Source organism: Monopterus albus, unplaced genomic scaffold (assembly GCF_001952655.1).
Source record: "Monopterus albus unplaced genomic scaffold, M_albus_1.0 scaffold489.1, whole genome shotgun sequence".
Classification (NCBI taxonomy): domain Eukaryota; kingdom Metazoa; phylum Chordata; class Actinopteri; order Synbranchiformes; family Synbranchidae; genus Monopterus; species Monopterus albus.
The window spans coordinates 57,602-76,192 of NW_018128369.1; the positions used below are offsets into that span (position 1 = coordinate 57,602).

Here is an 18,591-nt window from a genome sequence, read left to right on the forward strand (position 1 = left end):
AATTGGAATAAAATTGACAATTCAGTTCAATAAAATCATTTGTTGTTAAAATGACAGTTTAACTGTTATCAATAAAAACCGATTAAATTCTATTCTAATTATTTTAACCCCTTTCATTTCCTGCATAGACGTAGCACACAGTACCCCACTGGAACTCGGTGTAAAAACAAATTGTACCTCAGTGCAGGCAAACAGTGAGCCAATGAATACATACATGTAGTGGCATGAATGCATGTTAATGTTATTATCATGAAAGGTTCTCTTAAATGAAAGAGTCATTGTACTTTTCTGTGGTTTGTTCATTATTTTTACTTTTTCCACAGTGCTTCATGTTGCCTGTGTACATGTTTAACGTAGTTATGTTCCTCGTGCACATCCCTATTCCCAAACACACCCATGTATTAAATTGGACCACATATCATGGTGTAGTGTTAAAGAAGTTATTCTTTCCATACAGGTGAAGTGACAACCTTCTGTGACAAACAATGACATCTTTTCTAAAGCCGTTTTTAAATCATGCATTTCCATCTCTGTGCTTTTTGTTTACATACGTTTCAGCTCAGGGACTGGAGTATTTTACCACGAAGCTTCTCACAGACAGCGGGGAGGAGATTGGTAACAAGGACAAACATACAAAACTGCCTTTCAGGCTGCAATTATCAGGCATAATAATAAAAAAGAAAAAAATTAAAGTAGAAATATAAACACTTGCACAAACAGTAGTGTGTTTTCAAGCTGCATTACAAAAAGATGAACATTCATAGTTGTATGTACTTTCAGGTGAAGATTTGACCAAGTGCTGTTGTGCTTATTTTAGCATGACTCTGTGTGCGCATGTGTATGTCTGCTTGTATGCTTGTGTTCATCATGGTCCAGAATAAAGGCAAAATGTCTCTTATTATATCTGGCACATACTCACACATGCACACAACTCATACAAAGGACACACACATACACCATGCACACGCAATGTGATGTTTACAGCATCTAACAACTATGTAAGTGATATTAAATGGAGGAGAGGTATTTAGTATTACAGTATGTCCAATTGAACTATGTGTAAACTTTAGATAGGCGTTTGTCTGTGTTGTTTTCATGCACAGAAATCTATTATTTTTGCAATTTTGTTTTGTTTTCCTGATGAATATTAGCATGCATGCACTTGCATTGTGTTGTTATGGTGTCTCCTAACACTTGATGGTTGAGAAAAGCCCTATAAACATTTTTCATCAATATGGTCATGTTAGAACATTCCACTGAAATTATAATAGTGTGTTTGTGTCAATGTCAGCACAAGTAGTCCTACTCTGTGAACAGCCACGCAATGTTTTGTTCTTCATGCATGTAAACATTCATCTAAGCTAAGTAAGTGTAAACAGTGATGCCATGCCTGGATTTGGTCACAACCTAGAAACAACATCCTAACTTAACAAAAACGACATTTTCAAGAAAATCATGGAAGCAGAGCACAAGATCAACATAGCAGCTTTGGGTACTGGAGGAGAGAATATCTCATGTTAACTTAAAGGAATAATTTGTTTATATGCTTTCTTGCAGAGAGTCAGATAAGAAAACTGTCACCACTCTCAGGTCTGTAGGGTAAATATGTAGTTTAGCTTAACACAGACTAGATCCACTGTTACAGAGAACTTTGCTGCTGCTGTGATCTAACACTCTGCTCCCATCTTAGTCTATTCTGCTGTTGACCACCTTGAAACTTGACTAAATCTTGTAATCCTCAGCCAAGAGTAGAATCCCAGAAAGATTAGAAGAGCTCTGCAGAGGTTTAAAATCAAAGCTTATTTTATATTGTGTAAATTCCCCAGAAATCTTAGGATTCATCCTTATTACTTCCACACAGACTCAAAGGAATCCAAAGTGGTCCTTTAAGGAAGTTTTTGCTCTTAAAAAAAGAAAATACAGATCCTGCTTCTTTCCAAAGCTGAGCCTTCTATATGTAGTGTTTCTAACATATTTCTGTGTATGTAGGTGCCTTTGTGTATGGATTTGTTTTTGCATGGCTCTGGTGCTGTGTATGTGTGTGTGTGTGTTTAGGTTCAAAGCAGCCTTCCTAGCACCACTCCTTCTCTGCTCCTGGCTTCTCCTCTGAGGATCTCCAGGAAACCTAGCTTTGTCAAGAATTCCAGTCTCTGACGGTCTGTTGGCTGCACCTCGCAGAACACGCCCTGAGAGCCTACACACACAGACAAACACAGATCATAAAAGTTGTTTTTAAGACGGAAGACAACACTCACCATCTGGACACAAATGTGTACTTGTACTGTATACACAAAGTAAAGTAAATAGTTAATTTAAAAACAATGACTCATACAGCACCGAAGAGTCTACGCTAGCTTTTTAAGAAACATTTAACAACCACAGAATCTCAATGAGGATTAGCATCAGCTAATCAGCTAGGGTTGATGGTACTTTAAATATTTTCCTTCTTTCTTTTTTTGACATCAAAGGTAAATACACACCAGAGTCGGGCCTTACCGTTGGCCTTGAGTGCTGCGAGGAGGGCAGTGACCAGGGTGCGGCTGACGCTGACGTCCACCAGCTCAGGCAGGGCGTCCAGTCGCAGCTGAGAGGGGAAGTGGTAGAGCAGGGAGTCTGGGTACTCACCCTGGTCCTCCTCCATCAGTTGGATCAAGTCCTACATGGAGGAACGCAAAGACACAAGGACGGACATTCTGTCATGTCATTCGGTCAGCTTCCTGACTTGTTTTGTTGCAATTTGTCAGGTCAGAGCTTGTTTGCTTTTCCTTGCTTCCCCATTTAGTGTTCATCACTGAGTTTTATCTGCATTTGGGTCCTCATTTCACAAACTGTATGTAGCACATTCTTATAATGTTTTCCTGATGTTAATGTAGGTAAAGTCCTATCATCCTCATCATCTTAAATGACTCGGTGGGTGCTCTGCATAGTTCTCTGTTGTTGTAGTTCTTATAGCTTCCACTAGATGTAACTAATGAGTTACATTTGACTGACTGTACTCATTAATCAATGCCTGTCTTTTGTATGTTAGCAGTGCATGACATTTGTGCACTGCATAAAAAGCAAAAAACACACAAAAAGGAGAAAAAAGCCAACATTCAAGAGCGGCGCGAGCAAACACGTCAGCCTCGAGGGGCGCCATGTTGGTCTTATGATCTCATCAGACCAGGGTACTTTCAAGTTGCCCAGCAATCTTATATGAACAGTGGCATCTAAACAGACGGTGTAAAGACTATTCATAAAGTTAAAATGTCCCCAGATTTATTTTGAGCATATACTCAAAGCTTTGTAACATCAGCAGAGTCTCTGGTGTATTAGCAGCTTTTATTTTGAAGGCACAAATTCTGTAATTAGTCTGATGTACTTCCTGTCTGAGAAGCTGATGAGCATTTTTTCCTCTCATGGAAAATGCTAGCAAGGAGGGTTTTTGCTACCTAGTTTTCCACTTATAAAATACAATATGACACAATACAATGCAGTGTGAATTACTATGAAAATACAGCTATAAATGATTACATAATTACTGATCCTATGTTCCTATGTGCAGTGAAGCAGGTATAGATGCCATTCACATGGCTGTTTGGCTGACTTTGATAAAAAGTAAAACCTTCAGCTGTAAAACTTGTACACCTTTGGCTGCAGTGTGAATGACAGTCACCCAAAGTGGGACTGCCAGTGTGCACCATGATGCACAGAGCGGGCGGATAAATCCTGACTCCTTGTCTCAAATTGCTGAACTGTGTGTCATAATGGGCAGCAGAAACACTGTAACCAAGTATGTCACTTTCAGCAATATATATAGCACTTTCATGTCAAGTGCTATATAAAGTATGGACACGTTTGTACTTGCCATTGCACAGAGGAAAAATAACTAGACTGTTCATGACTAATGCTTTTCTCCACCATAACCACTGAACTATATCTTTTACTAATTGCAACTATATCACTGCTGTACATGCACCTGGTAACACAATAGCTAACTCTGGTTGCCATGTCTTGTATGTTCAGAAACTAGTGCCACCTACTTTCCAGGGGTTATTAATCCCCTCACAGGGGGATCCAGATGGTGTGACTGCAGGTGCGGATACAGTATGTCTACACATTTGTGTGCATAATTGTACCGGTGTGTTGTGTGTGTCTGTCTGTAATATGGTTACACTCCTGTGCCTTTGAGAATGACAGAATGATTAAAAGGGGGGTTTAGAGACTTCTTGGCTTCTTCTACTTGCCATATTTACCTGTGTGCTGGGGTGTGTATTCCCTCCTCTGGGTGGATATTTGTCCCTCATGGCAGGCATCCAGCTGGCCTGGCACCGCTTTGCAAAGGAGCGCACATCCAGGACACCCAACACACACCCACACACACCCAGCTCATCCTCCAGGATGAAGCTGTACTCGGGGGATAAGGCCAGGCAAGGTCCGAGACATCTAGGGAAATGAAAAGATCGTTGTTTTAAAAAATGTGAGTGTAGTGTTCTAATATGATAAATATCCATTGTGGGGATGTTTTGAAATGCAGGGGATTACTGCTTCTCTTTCTTTCTCTCAAAGCCCCACCTGTCTCCTATGACATCTGGGTGAGTAGCATTGGACTCTTGGCCACCCTGAGTCCTCAGGTGAAGCTGGCGGACCATCCGATACAACTCCACCTACACACACATACAATGAAAGGATTATTTTTCTAAAAATGATTTTGAGAGACGATTGTGATTTCAAACCTAATGAAATTTATAATTGATGGTGTGAGTTCAACAACAAATTCAACACATGCTCTACAAATTCTTGCTTGATGCCAAAAATATGCTAGTGTTAATTCCAGTGGAACATGTATCTTATATCAGTAGCATGTTCAACACTAGCGTAGTGTAAATTGTCACCACCAAGTGATTGTTACTTGATAACCGGTGCAGTGTTGACCATTTTCTCCATGAGTGTCTCTGAGTGAACTTCGAACACTGACTTAATGTTTTTGTTATTTATATAGGCGTAAACACAGAGTTTTTATCTATCACTGCAACAGTGTTAATAATGTGAACACTTTCAAAAGTGTTATTTTAACACCTTTTAGTGGTTCCCATATAAACACTAGGAAAGTGTTAATTTTAATGTTTAATTTTAAAGGTGATAAATTTGCTTTTTCAGATTTGGAGTGTGTAAGCTGATGGGATAAAATGCTAGTGGCAGCAGAAGATGAAGTCAAACAGATAAGAGACAACCTACATGTATTTAGATATTTCTCTATAGAGTCTAATCCAGCAGTAATGATTTTACTGATTGGAGTTTGAGTTGAGGTTAAAACTAATGGGATTTTAGATGTTTAATACATGTTTAAAAACTGTATATGAACAAATTTAATTACAATAGCAAATACAATTAAAACATTTTAAGGCTATATGCAGCCTACAGTGCATTCAAAAACAGAATTTTAAACTGCGTTTAGTCAATTTTAAATCTTTTAGTCTTTTAAGATGCATTTCTCTCTTGGAATTATTCACATAATCTCCAAAATGATCAATAGGCCTAACTAATAGAAATGTTCTATCAGTGTGACCAATAAGAGCACAAACAATGATCATTCATAGATGTAGGCCTGAATTAAAACAGCTTTACACCCACCAGACTTTGGTCTGGTGGGTGTAAAGCTGTAATGCACAGTAGCTGTGACAGTGCAGAGGAACTGACTGACAAGCTGACGGCTGTCTTTATGTCCACACAGTCACTGTGTTATAAATATGATAAATGACCTGCAGAGATTTTATTATAAGCTGAGGATCAAACCACACTGTAACAGACTAAAAGTATTTAAATGTGAGGAGACATCACTGCCTTTATGCTGATGAATGACTGAACATATTAAGTAGACTAGTTTGTTAACTGGAGCTTTAAACCATGCCTCATGGTCTTCTTCACCACATGGATTTAGCCAAGTTCTTGACAACTGCTGAGCCACTAAACTAATATATAAACACAATACATCAATTAAGGCCATGAAACATGGTTAAAGCCTCAAAAAAAAATCTAGTAAGTGGACCTTAAGTTGTTTTATTTTTCAGACTACACTCTCCAAGTTCCAAGAATCAACTAATCTTTAAAGGGATAGTTCAACATTTTTGGAAATACAGTAGGTTGTTTTCAGTCACATGACTGTTCAGACACACAAAACTCAGACGGAGCGCAGGAAATCAAAAACAGAATGAAGAGATGGAGGAAGGTCCATACTGTATTAGCTTTAATAATATTATGAGAAAAAGGTATAAACAGAAAATCACATCTTGTTTGCTGAATATCATCCTTGCGTTATGAAAAGGAGCCATTTTTCAACTGAATTAAACCAAATAGCCTGCTACTGAGGCCCATACTCCACTGTCCTGTGACAAAGGGATTATGTCTATGGTCCTGTGGATTAATCTAGCAACAGACATTCAATGTGCGGTGCATCTCAACATTAACTTAACGTAGGTTAACTGCTCTCCAGGGTCCAGTGACACACCACTAAAGACACTGGATCATCATAAAACAGGACAGAGAAGTCACTGCAGCTTATTGCAGGGTAGTAGTTGGCTAGTTACATAAGTGGTCACTGCACACAGGAGCATTATTAGCCCACGCTGCTCCTCCCGAACCTAGACAAAGGCTTGCAAGCTATTTTTGCTGGTGTTATGCCAGAGTGTGTTTCCCCCTAGTAACTTAACCTGAACCTAACCTTATTCTAGCCCTAACCACTGAGGGGGGCGCTAAGGGAAACCACTTTAACAGTAGGAAATATTTCAACGGGGAACACATTTTGACATAATACCAGTTTTTTCAGTCAATTTCTTGCATTTTATCCTTTTATGAACAGCATATTTTGGTAGGATTCTGTTAAAGCTTCAACTTTGTTGGTGTGATCACTTTGATTAGCTGTAAATTACACACATAGGCAGTTTGAGAGCATGTGGTAGTGCTGCCTTTGTTGTAATTATCTTTATTAACTAAAGAGAAAAGGCTTGTGTTCTCTAACGTGTTATGTATAATACTATTTATGTGAATTTGTGCCACAGATAATATTGTGGCAGATACCATGAGTTCAAATAAAACATGCTGCTCTAATGAGAATCTGGTCATTTTACAAACAAAAAGTGAAATATGAAGCAACTCAATTCAAATGACTTTACTGGCATCAAAGTTTAAATAACATTGTGTTTTGAGAGAGTGCTGCTGCACATGCATAATTGCACATTGACTGTTGACTGCTGCACATGCTGCTCCCCTGCAGCATACATTCACTTATTATATTCTTATATATTTTTATTATATTGCTGCATTTGCTGCTTAAAGTGCCTTAGATTTTGTGTTATTTATCTACTTTATATTTATTTGTATTTTGTGGCATTCATGTGGACGGTAAAGTAAGAATTTCATTGTACAGGGAAACACGTTTCCTAACTGTGCATATGACAGATAAACACTTTGAACTTGACCTTGACCTTTGACCTTGATAAGTTTTAAATGTATAACTAGCACCATCATAATTTTAAATTCAGTTTGTCTGAAATACAGATACAGCACTCTGCTACGAAAAGGAAACAACACCTACAAACATAATCACAGTGTTCATTGAACCTTCTTATGCATTTATATTTCACTTGTTTACCACAGTTTACCAGCTGGTATCATCATGGAGTTCCACAAGAGAGTTGGCTCTCTGCACATAATGTCTAAATAGAAAACTACCAAGCTAAGATGCAAAGCTTCTCAGAAAACCTTGTGACAAAGTAATGCTTCTTGTTTTCAAAGGGTTCTTTTATTTAGTTGTATTCTCATTTTTATCATGAAAATTAGGCTGCAGGTTTGCTGCTGGGTGTTCCAGACTCTGAACTTAACCCTGAACTGTGGGCTGATTAACTCTAAGATAAGAAACTCTGATTCAGGAACAGCTGAATTAGTTCTTGAGGTGATTCATTCAGAGTTACGCACTTGTGCGTGATAACTATAAAAATCCGTTACATCAGTGGAGCTCCGATACTACGATTCACCATGGCAACGGGGAACTAAAATGCTGAGCTGTCATTTTAGTCCAGAGAAGCACAAATAATTAATGCACATTTTTTAAAAACACACACAAACACACATCAGGAGCACATGAGATCAATGTGTTAACATCATTACATTATATTCAGTGTAGTCCACTCATTCATTTGTTTAGCACGGGGTTTTCAAGTAATTCTGCCCCAGGGACCAGTATTTGACTAAGACATAATCTGAGGACCACTGTGGGATGGATAAAGTGGATGGGCACTATTTTAATCCTGAAATCCATCTTGGCTTTTCTAATTGTTAGATTATTCACAAACCACAAGTAATACCTGCCAGTGCTTCCACCCATTATCTATACAACTTATCCTGAAGAGGGTTGCAGATGGAATTGCTTAAAAAAGATTCCTATAGTGAAATTACAGTACATTATTGAATGTATCATAAGGGACCACGTCCAATGCCTTCACAGACCACCAGGGGCCACAGGCCACTGGTTGAAAACCCCTGTTTTAAAGAGATAAATAATACAGTTTTCAAACCAGATACGCTAAAAATTTGCAGCTGATGCAGTGATTGTGTATAATGAACCTTCGTTCCATTTCTTCACTGCACCTCTTTAAAAATATTGCATACTTTTGTTTTATGTGTGAAACAGTTCTATATATGGTTGTGTCTTCTCCTACCTTGTCCTTGATGTGGTAGGGCCTGACATTGTAGAGACGAGAGGTAGGGAAAAGAGGAGGAGGGTGAGTGAAGAGTTCATTGCTGCTGCCTATAGGGAGAAGCATCTATACAACACATATAAAAGGGTTGAGCTACTAAGTCACATAATATGATTTTTTTTTTAAATGAGTGCACACATACACAATAAACAAAGATGAGTAAATCTATGGATGATGATATACACACACTCTACCTGAACCTCTCCAGACACGCCCCCTTTGAACACCCATGGCTCTGACTCCACTCCCAGTAGCTCTGCTCCTGTTGTCTTGCCACACCCTGCCACAGACAAGAACCACCATCACTACGGTGACTTCACGAGCTTAGGTCTAATGAAATGCCAGGAAATGTATCAGCAAAGATGGAAAATTATTACAAAATTAAACCTGCTTGAAATATTCAATGTCGGCATTAAAGTTCGGTGTTTTACAGGTCTACATGTCGTTTGGAGATGTTGGCAACAATTATTTCATTTTTTCAGGTTTGTCTGTGTTAATATTTGAAGCGTAGCTCATGGTTCAGTCCTCACTGAGGACTCCATCTAGCTAGTGCTGAGAAATGATGACTGAATGCTGAGTGAAATTTTCAGACTGAATTTACTTGAGATGAGAATGATTTGCGCAGCAGAGGCTACATGTAGTTAGTGACAAAGAGCATAAAGGTCACTCACAGTGGAAGCAGCTCCTCCAGGAGCCCAGGGTGGAGCTGTCACTCATCACTCGCCCATCTGATTGAAGCAAGTGTGTGGGTGGGGTGAAACAAAAGAGATACTATACTATACAATAGCTTAATTTGGAGACTGTAACAGAGTATAGCATAATACTTTATATCATATCAAAGAATAACATAATACAGTACTGCACAGTACAAAGATAGTATAACAATAGAACCAACACCAAATACAGTAGTTCAGTAAATCACATTAGACCACTCTATTTTCCATTATTTTTCCTGCTTTCATCTCTGTGTCCTTACCTAGCCAACATATGAAGGCCTTTGCCACCAGAGCTGTGTTCCTCAGGTCCCACACATAAGGGTAAAGGTCGTAGAGCACCGCCCTGTTGGCCCCACCCACCACGCTGCAGTGGAGCTGTGCTATGTCTTCACAAAGAGACAGGAACCTGGAGGCCCGGCCACGCCACTCATCAGCCTAGAGATATACAGTACATACATATATGCAACAAAGTCATATGGACACTGCTACTGTGAGTATCATGCTCTCACAGAAACCACTCATGCTGGACTAATGCAGAGGTTGAGGCAACAATTAGTATTGGTACCCGAATAAGATACTGAAATAGAGACTGTCACAAACACAAATTAAAATTCTGCCAACAAGAACTCCACACAAAACAAACACCAACCTTCTGAGCCGCTGCCTTCTTGCTGTTAGCACCGACCAGGTGGCAGTTTGTTTTCAGCCAGGTCAGGTCCTGTATTAGTTTCTGGGCAGATGGGCCATGTTCATGTGGCAGATAGTGAAGACCCACCAGCAGCCGCACCTGGGACTCACTTAGCATGCCCTTTGCACAGCAGTGCCCCCGACCCTGGACCTTCTGTCCCCGGGTTCCACCTGAAGGTGCTCCAGGTCTGGATGCTGGAGGTTGGTGATTTTGTTGACTAGGCTGGTTGGTCCTCTTCTTCTCCCCCTCTTGTGTCTCCCTCTCCCCCTTAACCTTAATGGGTGATGGTGGAGGTGAGATGGAGTTGAGGGGGAAGACAGGGAGCTTGGCCACAGAAGTGGTCCCTCTGAATGTGGAGGGGCAGCTGGATATGTCTGGAGTTTTGCATCGAGATGCTGTTGCAGAGGAACGCTGCTCTGCTCGTGTGCTCTGTCGTCCTACAGTGAATTAACAAATGATGACATCTTTCCAAGTATAAATCCTGTTGTCACTGGTGTACTAATACAATGCAGTTAAGAGATGAATTGATTTCAGTTGTCCACTCAGAAATCTTGAAAGTGACTGAGCAGCTGAGGGGTTTGAGTCCAATCCAGAGTCACCACACACACACACACACACTCAAACACAACACCAAGTCATTTTTTACCTGCTTGTAAAGGCTGATTGAGTTCCTCCATCCAATCGTGTAGTGCAGCAGACAGAGCTCTATCAGGGCAGTACTCGTACTCCTCATCTGGAACATATACAGCACTGTGTTATTATATATAAGGACTCTAAATAATGTATTTATACAGACACAGTGTACAGTCCTTTACATAATCAGTCTGTGATGTTCACTACAGTCCAGGTGGAGATGTTTTGGTGGATAGGCCTACCACACACACCACACACACTACAAGTAAATTCAAAAAGCAAGATCCCTCTCAACACCCCATACCTCTTCATTTCATGTACAGTAATCATTAAAATCCCTCATCACAAGCTTCAGCCTGCCCTTCATCTTCTCCCTTACAGCCTATTTCAAGCCCTCTGCCTTCTCTGTCCTCTTTTCCCTTATTTCTTCCTTCATCAAACTACACAATTACAGTATTCCTCCACCACCACTTCAGCCCCTTCCACCATTACTCTTCAGAACATCACACACTACAGTATATGGTTCTCTGTCCTACAGTTTTCCATCCAACTCCCACGTTACCTCTTTATTTTCTGGCTGGCTCTAATGTATTTTACTGTCCCGTTAAATTAAATGTAATAAATATGAGCCAAAAGTCAAATCATGGTGATGCAAGGGCTTCTACAGCTCCACTGTTATAGATTTCTAACACAAAGTCTGACAGTATTCCATGATTTCAATAGAAAACAATAGGAATGGAAAGAATCTGTGAACAGATCAACTTTTCCATGAGAGTAGATGGCAGTTAATGAGATTAGTATGACTCGGTGTTAGGGAGATGTTTATTTTCAGAGAGCTTACTGAGTGCCTTTGTTCAGGACAGATGGAGCTTTAATTCCTCCAAGTTAATTTATTTATTAAGAATTATCAGACAAATATTCTGCCTAGTGGTTAAAACTGTGTTTGTTACCAAGCAACAGTGTGTTATTAAGCATGTTTCCTGAAGCAATGAGGCTAACTGTACATGAGTGTGGTCTGGCAGAGCCAGTATTAGTTTATTAACCCGGAACATCTTCTATCTCATTACTTCTACTTCCTCCTTCCATCTGCCTTCCCTTCACCGATGCCTTTACCTTTCCTCTCCTCCTGTCCAGCTCTGTACCAGCTCCCCAGTGTATGCAGTGGGATGTAGTTGGCCTCAAACTCGCAGTTAGGGTTGAGTAACAGGCCTCTTAGATGGCTCTTCAGCTGAGGTTCTCGATCCTTGAAAGGACCCAGGAAGAGACGTCTGGAGTCATAGTCATTGGCGTGCAGGTTGTCCCAGATGAGCGGCGGGCGCTGGAGGACAGACTCCACCTCAGCTAGACAGTCTACAGACAGTTTCCTGGTTATGACCTTACTGCCTGTGGAATGAGAGTGACTGTGCATTATTTCTTGAATAGTTTTTTATTGCATATTTTGCACGCCGAGCTGTAAGTGACATGCAAACTGCAATTTGCAACAGAACATATATTCATTGCACCTTATCTTTGAAACTTTTCATTAATCAAAACAAACACTCTACGTGTGACCCCGGGAGGACATGCAGTTAAATCCACCATATGTGAAACATGATGCTGATTGTGTAAACAGTGCCTTTTGTCCTTTACAAATGAGTCCAGGGTGAACAAAACAAGTCAAGTCTGAAAAGAAACGTGGTAACAAGTATGTATAAGAAAACAAACATAAAAATTCAAGTCAACAAAGTAACATTATCAATGAAAATGCAAACTCTTAGGTACTTTAAAGCGGCTCCCACAGAAAAGCTTCTGAGATGAGCAATAAAACTGAAACAAACTAAAAGGGAGTAGGCGACAATGTTTATGTATATGTGCACTGTACTTCCATATGCATGTGGGCGGAGGTGCACCTAAATCTTTTTTTGGTCTGTGGAGGAGGTTGTACGCGGATTTGTACTCGCACTTGCACAAGCCGAGCTGTTGTTGTTACTTAATGATTCTGGTTTATGTCTGCAGGAATACTGGCACAGTGTACATATTTGATTTTTATTCATTATAGTTAGTTAAATCAGTTAGTTCATCAATTATAGATTCATTTATATCAATGTATTTATGTGCCTCACCTGTCCATATTACTGTTATGTTGGGCAGCAGGTCCTCTCCAACAGTCTGCAGGTAGGGAGACTTCGATACACTGGGAGAACACAGAGAACCGCAGTACTCTAGAGAGAGTAAAACAGATTTGTTTTATCATTGAGTTTTATAAATTATTAACAGCCCAATTAAAATGACATCAAATCGCATCAAACAACAAGTTTCCCATCGACAATACTACCTGTTGGGCAAAAGAGGAAGACAGGTGGTTCCCCCAAAAACTGATAGATCTCATTGGTTATTGTGACCTGAGCATGAGCTAATGAAGAGAAGGCCTCACTGTCGGCCTGACACATGGAATGATCTATGTCATCAAACAGGATGGCAAATGCCTGGCAACCCAAGTCTGATACCTAGATAGAGGGAAAAAAGACTATGCATGAGGGAAAAAAATGAAATATAGGCTCATTTCAAAAGTAGTAATTATTTTAATGTGTGTTATATACTTGTCTCAGCTTGCGTTTGAGTAGTGTCAGGTCACAGGAAGAAGAGAAGACAATATCCTGACCAGGAGAGAGGGCGTAAACAAACCTCAAACCTCTCGACTGGGCCTCCGCTATGAGAGTACGTAACTGACCTGGGGGAGGAGAGGGAGAAGGAGACTAAATGAGACATAATGGCCAAAATAGAAGAGAAATTATAATTTTAACTCATAAAAAAGGGAGGGTGCATGAGGGAGTGTGATAAATTGAATGGATGTTAGCAGGCTGATAACTCAGCAGTTTTAGCTAAAGTCAGTCACACAGTGCTTATGTGAACAAAAATTCGAAAAAAGTTAGCAGATGTCTGGGAATGATAACCATTAATAAACACTGATGTTTCTTTCTAATCTCAGGTTTGCATATATGGAAGGGAATTCAGCTCAGCTCTGATGTCTCCAGACTAACACCATTCAGTATTCCAGGGTACAATAAAATATAAAGAGACTATCCTAGGGCAGCTCTGGTACAGGTCTAGACCAGGTTTGCCACTACACTGTAGTCGGTCTGCAGCACATATTTCAAGTCTTTGGGGTCAAAAGAGCCTCAGATCATAAAGACATGATTATTAGTCCACTGATGCATCATTGTACTAATGTAGCATTGTCAAACTCCTGAAAAAAGTGATACAGCAAAAGCAGAGATAGCGCCTCTTTTGTTGCCTACATTGCCCACAATGCAACTCCACCCACAAGAGTCTGGCTTGGAATTCAAGTGTTTTATACTTGTTGCAGTTAATACAGATAGCTAATATAGATAGATGGATGAATGGGATGTTCTTACTCTCCTCTTCAGAAGAATAGACTTCTCTCCACAACAGTCTGTGTTTTAGGTCATCTTTTGGACCATACAGGTAGGTGTTCAGCCCCCAACGCTGCATCCTGGTGCAGAAAGACAAGAACATTAGAGGCATTGGGAGAAAACAGCAAACAAGATGCTGAAATGCAGTTTCATCTGAATTTAGAACAAGGAGGAAAATAAAGTTGTTAAAATTTAGCATGTTTTTTGCTCAGTATTGTATTTTTCACTTAACCACCTCCTGGCTTTTTGAGCAGATTCTGAAGGGATCTAGCATCATCTATCCAAGCAAGTCACTTAAAATACATGATAAGCTATTCTTATCATAGCCCTGGGGAGACAGAGCTGAGAATGAAGAAGTAAGACAAGGACAGAAGGGAAAAAATAAAGCCAACAAGCAGCAACAAAATACATTCACTGTATTGATCGTAGGGCTCCATCGGCCGCCTGAGTTACAGGAAACAACCTCTTGAATTATAGAGCATAGTACTAGAAGTGATCCAATATCTGCATCAGCATGCACAAACACACGCACATATAAAAGCATGAATCTGGCTTTCTCTCGCTCTCCTTATGAGGACGTGGACCAGCTCTCGTCTTTCCTGTTACTTGTGGGTGGACTGTGTTTCTCACTCTCTCTCTGCTTCATTTCCTCGACAGATGGTATGTAAGTCGCCTCCACAAAGCTGCAACCTACAGTACCTCTCTCAAGCACACAGACACACACACACACACACACTGACATACTGTACACCCATCCACTATTCTGCCAATCTTACGCAACGCTCATTTATGAATTTTGCCTGCACCCCACATTTGAGTCTCAAAAAAAGCCGACCTATAAATAAACCAGGAGCCCACACACTCATCCGCTGTTACACTGGCAAAGTTTAAAATTCATGGCCTGTTCAGCAGAGCTGCTGCATCTATAGTATACAGACAACATCATAAATCATATATTATCTGAAAATCAATATACGTTTGAGGTTTTATTATAGTGGCCTGGGCATCGCTGCAGACTGTATGTTTTTATTACAAATACTATCAAATCATAATATGAATAGGAAGAGAACCATTGCAGTGTAATGATTTGCTCTGTATGTTTAAGAGCAGTGGAAAGCAGAGAGCAGAGGGAACAGCTTTTCTTTGGGGATGCAGACGACTGTTACTATTGGAAGTGGAGCTGCAGAACTATGTCACAGCTCTCAACAGGGATTTATGTAGTTTCACTCACATGTAGGAGCTAAAGTTCAACATGATAACATGCTCACAATGATAACAATATTGTAAGACAGTTTCAGTATAATGTGTACCATGTCCTCCCTAGGTTTACGTGTTATCATGCTAACATTTGCTAATTAGTACTAATCACGAAGTACAGCTGAGGCTGATGGGAATTAGTTGGTCTTTGAAAAAAGTATTGGACAAATAGTAATTTAAAATGCTCAAGGTGCTAGATGAGGAGCTAAACGTTAAAGGATCACTAAAAGTGACAATGATTCTTCTTGAGGGGGGCATGAATGTGTGTACCAAATTTTATGGCAATCCGTCGAATCGTTATTGAGACATTTTCCCAGTCTGTATAACTCCACTACAAGACACAGCAAATCCTGTCTGCCCCCTTCCTCCCCCCTTCCTGTCACCAATAGCTGAGTCAGGACTGATGATGAGCCTGCCCTTTGCCACGGAGTCATTCCGCGTCAGTGATTTCTCTCATGCCCTCCTGGCACTGAAACAGAGGTGTACAACTCCATATAGCCCACAGGCATCAGGTCAGTAGCTCCTGAGCTCAGCACATTCATATGAAGAAGAACAACAGCTCAAAAACATCTGCTGATGAAGTTAACAAGACATGCATTGACACCTGTGTTGACATACATAGAGTAAACAAGGCTTGCAGACACTAGGTTTATAACAGTGTGGTGGTAGGCTTACCATTGGAAGAGAACTTTCCTCTGATCCATAGACCAAGGCCTCCCATAGAAACCTGCAGATAAACACATAAAATGAGTGCATACATACCTGTATATTTCCACGCCTTCATACATGATCACTGACATAATGAAACACCTAGAGCACTGATCAGCTCTACAAAGCCATGTAGGAGACACACTTCTCTTACTGATCTGTTTATGGTATGCTTTAATATATTGATATTATTGATATTGAAGCAGTAAATAAAATCAGCTGTATAATAAATGTTGATATCTTTGCTGCAAATGTTAATCTGCAGGTGGTCACTGAACATGCACCACGGCATACCACAGCATGTAGCAAGGGTATATGTAACTCTGTAGCTCTGCAATAAATGACAAACTCCACTTTGTTACAGCTTGATGACAGTATTTGCTGACATTACAGCTACAGAGCTGTATGTATTGGGACATAAACTGATGCAAGGTCTCCCAGTACTTACTTGTTCATATCTACTCTGTGTCTGGCAGAAGCATAATTCGTCTCCAGCTGCACTCTCTATCACAGTCTATTTTTAGAAATGGGAGCATCTCCAGTGCCTCTCTTCCTCCTTTTTGTTTTTGAATATGTCAGTGTGTGTGAGTGTGCACTCGGGTATATGGGTACAGTAAGTGGGTCATAGTGAGAAATAAAGGACCCACTAACAACCTGGAATGCTTTCTCCTGCATGCCCATAGAGAGGCTGTATTTTGATGTGATTTACATACGTGTGTCTGTGCAGTGCTCCACACTAAGCCAAATCCAATTACTAACTGTTGGATACCACCACATGGGAGAGACACACAGATTTTGGAGGGTTCACAAAGAATTGGTAATAAGGTATGAGGGTTTGTGCTAGAGATGCATGATGGGACACAGTTCTATTGTCACTACAATATGAATTTCCATAATAATCCTAAAATAAACCTATTCTAAAAGGGTATAAAAGCAGAATTAACTGAGATTCACAAAGCTGAGAAAAGCTGAGGAAAAGCAAATTCCAGTGCTGAAACATTCAGTCAGTCAACTTACAGAAAATGTCAGTGTTTGTGATAGCAAATTATAAAATTAACTTGATTCAACACATTACAATTAAAAATGTAATAGTATATATATGTGTGTGTGTGTGTGTGTGTGTGTGTGTGTGTGTGTGTGTGTGTGTGTATGTATGTATAGATAGATAGATAGATAGATAGATAGATAGATAGATAGATAGATATGGCAGAACAAATCTGGTTTATCACCCACACTCACTAACCAAACATGTATTAAATGTATATGGATTGCAATAGTTGTCTTGTGAAAAACATTTGAAACCCATCAGATTTTATTTCACAGAATAGTTAATATTTATTTCCAGGACTGTGAAATAAACTAAGCATTTCAAATGTTTTTTATTGTACCCCATTGCACCTTACAGTATCTTACTATTCCATTAATTACTTTATCACACCCTGCATACAACATTCTTCACACTGTGTATGTGTGGTTGTCAGGTGAGGGGGTGGGTAATGGGTCAGGTATGTCACAATCCCACCTTTCTTCTGTAGCAGCTATCATTGTCAGCTTCTTCTTCAGCGTTTCCTATTGTGTCTGCTGCGTTGCCATTGTCATAACCTGTACCATCATTAATATTATACTAGTGCTGTGGTTTTGTCCTCCTCTTCTTTATCACTATCCCCATCACTTCTTCATCTTATCTTAATCGTTCTCACCCTCATTACCATGATCAACATCATCACAGCATCTTCATTTCAACCCCTAAAATCTTCTTCTTCTTCACCATTAGTATCATTATCATCATCTCCATCACGGGCTTCATTACCACCAGCCATTGTGCTGAGTATATTCTTCCTTTTGGCTGCAGCTTGTCAACCTGACTTTATTGAAAGCTTTTCACCGCCAGCTCTTTGATTTGCACTTCAAGCCTGACTGATCACCACCACATCATCTCATAAAGATCTTGACATCCTATGTATGTCAGTGTCATTAACATAGAGTAGGCTATTACTACTCCCGCACCGGCAGCAGATGAGAACAGGCTGGGTTGCAAATATAGGTCAAACGATGGTCTATTCAAAATCATCTAGCCGAGGTGAGAGAAAAGTCACATGATCTGACGGGGTCAGATATGAAGTCGGCTGCTCTTACCTTCCACCACCCCACAAAGAAACTGCTTCTTCTCCTCCATCTTTCCCTCAGCCCCGCTGCCTCCCTCCGCTTCCAGTCGGCTCCTAACGAGCGAGGGAAGACGAGATGCTGTCCCCGTCTGTCGGTTTAGATACCCGGTATATTATACATGGCTATCCTCCGTCTGCTTCCTCCTCCTCCTCCTCCCCCTCTCCTTCTCTCTACTGTACATCGCCCTAGCTGTCGTGCTGCGTTCAGGTGCTCAGCGGAAGCTCCAACTTTCCAACACAAAAGGTGCAGGTATAGTCACGTGATTATCATAATAA

At 40.3% G+C, this 18,591-nt stretch overlaps 1 protein-coding gene across 1 annotated transcript; it reads right to left on the bottom strand.

The window, feature by feature from the left end:
• Nucleotides 1-12: 12 nt before the first annotated feature.
• Nucleotides 13-18,458, bottom strand: LOC109952730 (protein O-GlcNAcase). Its single transcript, XM_020587939.1, has 17 exons — nt 18,287-18,458; nt 16,118-16,169; nt 14,168-14,265; nt 13,352-13,482; nt 13,087-13,258; nt 12,875-12,973; nt 11,886-12,155; nt 10,786-10,872; nt 10,101-10,576; nt 9,712-9,886; nt 9,407-9,463; nt 8,930-9,015; nt 8,697-8,801; nt 4,555-4,646; nt 4,236-4,425; nt 2,497-2,656; nt 13-2,194 (listed from the first exon to the last, which is right to left on the bottom strand). The coding sequence occupies exons 1-17, from the start codon at nt 18,324-18,326 to the stop codon at nt 2,058-2,060; spliced, it is 2,427 nt and encodes an 808-aa protein (XP_020443595.1). The 5' UTR covers nt 18,327-18,458; the 3' UTR covers nt 13-2,057.
• Between the last annotated feature and the right edge of the window lie 133 nt (nt 18,459-18,591).

Excerpts from the sequence above, each read along its gene's own strand:
- LOC109952730 (XM_020587939.1), bottom strand. The coding sequence starts at position 18,326 with ATGGAGGAGAAGAAGCAGTTTCTTTGTGGGGTGGTGGAAG. Across the intron at positions 14,266-16,117 it reads AGGAAAGTTCTCTTCCAATG|GATGCAGCGTTGGGGGCTGA; the intron begins GTAAGCCTACCA and ends TTTCTGCACCAG. Across the intron at positions 9,016-9,406 it reads CTGGAGGAGCTGCTTCCACT|GGTGTGGCAAGACAACAGGA; the intron begins GTGAGTGACCTT and ends TGTCTGTGGCAG.